This window comes from Ictalurus furcatus, chromosome 22 (genome assembly GCF_023375685.1).
Source record: "Ictalurus furcatus strain D&B chromosome 22, Billie_1.0, whole genome shotgun sequence".
NCBI classification, from domain to species: domain Eukaryota; kingdom Metazoa; phylum Chordata; class Actinopteri; order Siluriformes; family Ictaluridae; genus Ictalurus; species Ictalurus furcatus.
The window spans coordinates 16,965,824-16,973,783 of NC_071276.1; the positions used below are offsets into that span (position 1 = coordinate 16,965,824).

General features: G+C 39.9%; 1 protein-coding gene across 2 annotated transcripts; it reads right to left on the reverse strand.

The window, feature by feature from the left end:
- Nucleotide 1: 1 nt before the first annotated feature.
- On the reverse strand, nt 2–7,492 carry rfc5 (replication factor C (activator 1) 5). Of its 2 annotated transcripts, XM_053653905.1 has the most exons (11): nt 7,282–7,492; nt 5,843–5,907; nt 5,203–5,339; nt 4,792–4,871; nt 4,007–4,080; nt 2,985–3,144; nt 2,655–2,736; nt 2,226–2,355; nt 2,057–2,134; nt 602–656; nt 2–133 (listed from the first exon to the last, which is right to left on the reverse strand). In XM_053653905.1, exons 1-11 carry the CDS (start codon nt 7,326–7,328, stop codon nt 37–39), a joined length of 1,005 nt encoding a protein of 334 aa, XP_053509880.1. In that variant the 5' UTR covers nt 7,329–7,492; the 3' UTR covers nt 2–36. The 2 variants fall into 2 exon arrangements, with proteins under 2 accessions (XP_053509880.1, XP_053509881.1); XM_053653906.1 differs by lacking the exons at nt 5,843–5,907; nt 7,282–7,492 and adding an exon at nt 5,441–5,666.
- Between the last annotated feature and the right edge of the window lie 468 nt (nt 7,493–7,960).

A 7,960-nucleotide genomic window follows, 5' to 3' on the forward strand; every position in this document is an offset into this window, starting at 1 on the left:
CATTTCTGTGGTGTGTGTGGGTGTGTGATAACTGGATTAGGCATCACTGACCACTATATCTCTAACTGCCTGGAAAGCAGCTACCATTGAACTCAGCTGAATCTTCTCACTGGTTCCAGAGGCCAAGCGATACCTTAGAGAGGGAGAGAGAGACCCAATTAGAGAGAGAAAGTGAACGAGATCGCAATGCAGTAAGAGTGAGAGAGAGAGCGCGAGTGAGAGAGTTTGAGAGTGCGAGACAACAAGGGAGAACGAGAGTGAGAGAAAGCGAGACCGTGAGAGTCAGAGAATGAGAGAACGAATAAGGGACAACGAGAGAGAATGATACAAGAGAGCAAAAATGAGCGACAGCGCACGAGCGAGATGGCGAGAGCGAACGAGAGTTGAGAATGAAGGAGAGAAAGGAGGAGCTTGAAATCCTGCTGTAGTTTGAAATAAAGGAACAAATTATTTATGAAAAGCGAAGCGTCATTTTGTGATGTTTATTTCAACATCCACGTATGTAGCATTCTATATAAACCTCAGATTGATTTATTTATTTATATTTTTCAAAACCTACACGGTTCTACTGACATGCCAACAGAAAGTAACTGCTACTCACTCGATGTCGGCCAGCTTAATCAGCAAGCCCATCCGAATCGCTGGAGGAAAATCCACTGCAGGAGTGCGACAGGACGAAGAGAAAGAGAAAACAAAATCAAAGCCATTTCACCCGCAACAGAAAGGTCTTCGATCAGCAGGACGATCCGAGCCTCGAGTTCATGTCTTTAGTTTTGCACTGGAGCGACGAGGCTGTGTGGCGAACAACGAATTAAGCTGCAGGTCTAAATCATCGCACACGCCTCACTCTGGGATGTTTAGTGTCTCAAACACACTTGTTTCAGTTCATCTTCACACAACATGGCTCAGTAATACAATCCACCACTTTCTAGCAACCACAACATGGCTCTGGGTGACATGATGATACCGTATCGATATCGGGATTAACGATATCACTGAGATGGTGATATTTTAAAAATATTTTATTACTTACAATCTAAATAGGACTGAAAGGAAGATTTGATGTATTTTTTTAAATACTAAATATTTAAAATGATAAACTTGACATTCATTTTTTTTTTTTTTTACCCTTTTCAGTCTTTCAATTTAGTTTATGTACGCATTAAAGTTATAAAGCAGTAGTCAATATTTCATTATTTAATACATCTTAATATAAGATCTTACTACTAGTACAAATAAAGAGGAAAATTATGTAGGAATGATTTTTTTTTTTAAATAAATAAAAACATAGTTTAAGCCATTACATACAGCTATTGGAAACCTGCCTTCTGGTCCAGAATGTTTGTTTATATTATATTTAGATTGGCCTTGGTCAGTCAACTTATAGCCACGCCCCCAACACCCCTTCACATCCCCGTAAATAAATCAATTATGAGACGGTGCATATTTATATCGTTGTAACTTGGCTTTCAAGCAGTTGAAGGTCCGATTACACTTGAAAGCGAGGTCGTGAAAACCGTTGAGCATGCTGAGTCTAGTTGAACCGCAAAAAGTTTTGGGGCGGAGCTTTGAGTATATGGGTGGAAACGTGGGCGGGCTCAAGGAGTAAAATAATAATAAATCAAATCTTATTCAACTCCACCTATTTAACTGTTAGAGACCTTCCCACCCCCCACAAAAAAATACTTATTGCTAATTTAAATAAAAAGTATGATCAAACTCAGAGCTCCAAATTGAATGAAGGCTAATTACGTTTTAAGAATAATAATAATAATAATAATAATAATAATAATAATGTCAGCTTTAATCATTATTTTAAAATATCCTACACAAAGTGCATGTGCATAGAACTACATTATAAATAAATTGTTAAGTCTCCCGTGATCCCATTGCCATGTCGGGTGACTCCGATGCTAAATCGGAGGCTATAAGCATGTCTTACTCGTGAGCAACATTGGTCTTGTAGCTCCGGGACACTATCTAAAGTCTAAACTATCTAAACGTGTCTTGGTTCATCCTCTGCAGCAGGTCTGCGTTTCAGTGTAAACTCTCTTACCTCTGTGTATGAGAAGATGCAGCTCGGTCAGGATGTCGTGCAGCGCTAATCCTTTCAGAGTTTTCAGCTGTAGGATTTCTGTTAGCACTGCTTTAAGGAAGAATACATCTTTACCCTTTATCCGCATGGCTTCAGCGCTAAATGGAGAGTGTAAAGGCATTAGGGATACGGTTATATGCTGAGGTGAAGTCTTTGTTCAAGGCCCAGTCGAGTATGTTGGCGATGTCTGAGCGCAGAGGATGTCCTGTGCACGTGTAAACCGTCTCCTCGGTCACCTTCCCATAGGCCATGTGAGTGCTCTGTACACACGACAAATCACAACGCTTTACTTTCGTATACTGAATTGTCTTGTTAACTTTGAGAGAGAGGAAAAGAAAAAAAAAAAAAGAAGGAGGGGGGAATAAAGAGAGGTATAAGAGGAATAAAACTCACAAGATGTGCTCTTAGAGGAAACTCATCAACTTCAGGGTGGTGACGGTAGCTCTAACGCTTTGTCTCGAGCCTCGTCACACACCACCTAACCGTTGATTATTTTGCTAGAACAGCACACCACCCAAGTGTTTCATTCTTTATTCATTCACTTCGAACACACACGCACCTGTAGGACGTTTAACGATCGCCTCATGTCTCCCGTTGACAGCGTCACAATAGCCTTCATGCCATCGGGAGTGATGTCGATGCTGACAGAAACATAAAGAGAACAAACACTAAAATATTCATGACCATGTTTACATGTAGAGGCAGGGGAAAGTTTCAGGAGCTGCCTTTTAGAGGAACAAAATGAATAAACTAGCCAGACTTATTTCACAGCAACATTTCAAGAGGTCTCTGATCTGATCATTACAGAACTAGAAACTTCAAAATGTCAATATTACAGACGGCACCCCGTTAACTCCAGTGTACGGTGACGAAAGCATGTGAGGTTCACCTCTCCTGCTGGATGACGTGCTCGAGTCTGGGGATCATCTGGGTCTGGGACAGAGGTCCGAAACGGAACCGCGTGCATCGCGACTGCAGCGCAGGGATGATTTTAGACAGGTAGTTACAGATCAGACAGAACCGAGTGTTCTCGGTGAACTTCTCGATCACTGGAGAGAGAGAGAGAGAGAGAGAGAGAGAGAAAAAGAAAGAGTAGAGGAGAAGGGGAGAGAATGTGAGAGGCAGAAAACAAGAGAGAGGGAGAGAGAGAGAAGAGAGTGTATGGGAGATAGAAAAAAAGAGTAGGGAAGAGAGAGAATATGAGTGAGTAGGGGAAAGGGAAAGAGAGTAAGAAAAAGAGTAGAGGAGAAGGGGAGAGAGGCAGAAAACGAGAAAGAAAGAGGGAGAGTAGGGGAGAGTGTGGAGGAACGAAAGAAAAAGAGTAGAGAGAGAGCAAGAGAGATGGGGCGAGAGAGAGAGCAAGAGAGATGGGGCGAGAGAGAGAGAAAGAAAGCAAGAGACAGACAGAGAGCGAGAGCAAGAGAGAAAGAAGACAGAAAGCAAAATTGTCAGAAAGTGAGACAGACAGAGAAAAGGCAAAAGACACAGAAGAGAGAGCAAATGAGGAAGGGGGGGGTCAAAAGAAAGAGCGAGAGAGATAGCAAGGCAGAGGGACAGTAAAGAACAGCGAGAAAGCATGAGAGACACACACACACACACACACACACACACACACACACACACACACACACACACACAGAGTGAAAGACACAATCAGAAATCGAGAAAAAACAGCAAACCAGAATGGGGGGAGAAACAGAAGCAAAGAGACAGTGAAGAACACAGACAGACAGACAGATTATTTAACAATAGTGGCTATTTGAAATGATTTTAAATCGACTCGGACGAGAGCCGTCCTCTTCACACTGCAGTGGGCTTGGTCAGTGAATTTAAGGCAGTCAGTGTGATTTGGACACAGGGCCATGTGGAAGCCCAGCAGGTGAGCTGCTAGAGGGGCAGATGGTTCAGTACCTCTCCTTAAAGCGTTCTGAGCATCCTGGGTCATGGCATCCGCCTCGTCCAGAATCACCAACTTAAAACCTTTCCTACACACCCACACACACACACGATAAGAATAAAAACCAAGACACTACACTAAGGGAAAACAAGCAAACATGGTGAGCCGTATACTGCTTTTATTATTAATAATAATAATAACCAAAAAGAAATACAACCACTATGCAAAACACAGCAGTGTGTGGCAAGTTACGCATTTATAACCCGTTATTAAATTTGTCCTAATTTAAGGTTAGAATCACAAACATTTTGCTCAATACTGAAACAAACAATTATTCAGCCATTTTGGGAACAAAAGAATTCATTTTCACACTGTACTTAACAAGTGTGTACTAAGCTATGAAAAAAATAATAATAATACTAAAAATTTACTCAATGTTGAATTTCGGTCATTTACGATTAGGCAACATCGATGGACCCACTCCGTTCTACCCCTCTTCTTAAGGTCAGACCACTCAACGTTTAAAAGACGAAAACTCAAGTTTTATTCTCTGAAATTTTTATACGCATTGTAGGTGGACGTTACAGTTCCGTTTTCGTTTATTTGGAAACGCGCATTTTTATTTTAGTTAATGATGACGATTTATCACTGTTTGAGTTTTCGTTAACGATAGTAATTTTGGGCAGAACGTGATCTGGATATTAAGATAAACGAACTCGATCATCACGTTAGCTCTTATCGTGATGAAAAATAAATAAATAAATAAATAAATAAATAAATAAATCCGTGCCGCTCTTACTTGAAAATGGTCCTGGTGCTGGCGAAGCTGAGGATGGGGCCTCGAACCACGTCTATACCGCGGTCGTCTGAAGCGTTGAGCTGCGCGAACAAAAACGTTTCATTTATATGAGGAAAGCATGATCGCGTCCTCTCTACCGAGCAATTCACACTAAAGGTAGTGATGAAACAAAGAGCTGAATCTGTAAGTATGCTGAGTCTACAGCTTTGAGTGAAATACATTTGTTTAACTTGTGGTTTATATTCGGATTTTTCAATAAATAAATGAATGAATGCATTTCATTCATTCTTTTTTTTTTATCCATGTTGTAGTTTATTTATCGGTGTGTAAACATGTTTATGTACGACAGTAATATTTGCCATTTGTATAAAGAACCTTATATCTAGCATTAACACTAAAAGGTTGTAGTACCTCCAGAACCATGGCGTTGAACTCTTTATCCTTGTAGAGCTGCTTAGCGCAGGCTAAAATGGTGGAGGTCTTTCCTGTTCCTGGGGGCCCGTAAAACAGCAGGTGTGGCAGTCGGTCTTCGCTGATGAACTTCTGAACTGAAGAGGAGGAAGAGGCAGACATGCTCGTAAAAATGAAGACACGGGTCTACTTTTTTTTTTCCCCCCTTTTCCTGAACAAACAGATTTTTTTTGCTCACATGAGAATTATCTGGCTGTGCTGGGCGCTTGCCGATTTCACCAATGTTTTATCTTTCTGAGCAGTCTGAAACAGGGTGGAGTAAAAGGGCGTTTGGGAGTGGTTATAAAATGACTGACGCTCTTGGTTTAAATGCTTTTCTTTCTTTTCTTTTCTTTTTAAATTACGTTCAATGCATTTTACGTTTTTGTACTAGTAAGAAAACAACAACAACAACAGGATTGTACTGAGGTAAATGCTTTAAGGGTGTAGTTGTTTTTTGTTGTTGTTTTTGACCACCAGATTGAATCCACTTCATGCAGAAATGCACCCTTGCTTGCGTGTGTGCGTGAGCACAATAATCCATGTATGAAGAACAGGGCCTGTATCATTCAACAGCTTCATTTCATCATTCATTACTTACTTGTACTCAGAATGTCCTGATGTGAGATTAAATCATCCAGCGTCTGTGGTCTGTACTTTTCAACCCTACAACAACGACAAATAAAAAAAATTAAATTTTTTTTTAAAGTGAACTCAATTTTATTTCTACAAAATCTGAAATATTTTTATTGCATCACATCATGTGACCATCGAGTTAGATTTATAAAATCCTCCAGTAATCATAATGTCCTGTGAGAGACTCTGAATCTGGAATCATTATACAATGTTAGAATTAGGTAGGATTCAATGAACCTTTAAAGAGTGAAAATGAGACTTTTCTAGAAGACTGTGTTGGGAGATTCTTAGGATCCACATTACAGATCCTGACCTGCCTTCTTCAGTGGTGTTCCTGTCCGAACAAAATCCTAGTGAAGTTCTGGTAAAGTGTGCCCATCCGGCAGCCATCCTGGCATAGCTCCCTGGTTTATATTATAAACCCTCTGCTCACAGGATGTTTTTCACACCATTCTGTATAAACTCTAGAGAATATTGTGTGTGAAATACTCAAACTAGCCCATCGGGCACCAGCAACTATGCCACGGTTATAATCATAGAGATCATACATTTTCACATTTTGATGTTTGTTGTAAACATTACCTGGAGTATGATTTTATGCATTGTGCAGCTGCCACATGATTGGCTGGTTAGACACCTGCATAAATGAGCAGGTGTACAGGTGTTCCTAATAAAGTGGACGGTGGGCATATATTCAAATTATTTTACACACACACACACATTTAAACAATGAGCCCAATAATTGAATAGTTGGGGGTCCAATACATTTATTTATTTTGCAGTGAGATTTTGTAATATCGCGAGATTTGGCGACTCAACTACATTTTCTCCCAGCGATTTTGGTTCCACGACCCTGAACTTCTCCGAGACAGCAATTCAAAATCAGCTGTGGTCAAAATGTAGCTACCAGCACGAACGTGTCCAAGAAACAATCTAGCACACTGGTGCAAAAACATACAGAAAATCGCGTTAGCCAGCTAGTTATCCTAGGGAGAGGATTAAAACAAATAAAACGCGCCATTTTTATTCCCTACCCGTATTCCTAACCACTTCCGCGTTATCGGCAAACTGTCCAATCAGAAGACTTGCAGAATGACATACCAGCCAATCATAACACAGAACTCGACTGTACTAGCCAATCAAATAGCAGGAGGCGGGTTTTTCCGGAATTACATGCCGAATATAAAATGAAGCAAAACAAATGGACACAAAACGGAATAGTTACAGCAAAACGATTAAAATGAATGTTCTGCTATTAATTCAGCTAACTTGGTAGTACGCTAACGCAATTGCTCTTTGTAAGTTAAACCGGGGCTTCTCTTTATATCTTCTTTTTATAAACTTAACGCAACTTTAGCTTAATTAGCTCGTGTTGCATTCGGTGTTAATTTCCCAAAGTCTTACCATGGCAAGTTCCTGGCCTGAAGAGGTACCTTGCTTGTTGATGCCATTTTGATCTGCTTTAATAACAAGCAACACGTTATAACGTGAGATCTCCTTTGGCGCGCTTTCTGACAACACTTCACGTCAGTGAGAGCTGCTTGACGGCGGCTGGGCCATCCAATAAAACTGCGGAGCTGATGGGTTACCACGCCTACTTTATTATATTGCCACGCCCACTTTACTATTTCAGACCAACATGAAAAACCCAACCAAAATGGCGTAACTATGGAAGCATTAATTAACAATATGTGCACATTCAATTTAATTAAAGTACACCATTAAAATATTGTATGTAGAATAATAAATATTTATAATAAATGTTTTTAATACACATTAAGAAACTATTTAAATGATCATCCTAGATTATACTCATTAAAAAAAATACTGAAACCTATGAATATGGATTGATATGTAGTTTGGATCTAGCCATCTAGCTATTAATGAACTAGTACAATTTGTCACACATAAGCACTTTAAGCGTATTTGTTCAGCAATAGCTAGAACTGGGACAATATAATCTATATAAAGTCCATTATACATTCTGGAGAGTACTGAGGATATCATCAGTACTTTTGTAACCCCAACCATCGTTTAATTTTTCCTCATTTTTCGTATAACTAATTATCTCGATTTCACGTTT

Coding starts and splice junctions, on each gene's coding strand:
- rfc5 (XM_053653905.1), bottom strand. CDS start 7,328: ATGGCATCAACAAGCAAGGTACCTCTTCAGGCCAGGAACTTGCCATG. Junction 5,908..7,281: donor CAGGCCAGGAACTTGCCATG/GTAAGACTTTGG, acceptor TCGTTGTTGTAG/GGTTGAAAAGTACAGACCAC. Junction 3,145..4,006: donor TCAGAACGCTTTAAGGAGAG/GTACTGAACCAT, acceptor CTCTCTCTCCAG/TGATCGAGAAGTTCACCGAG.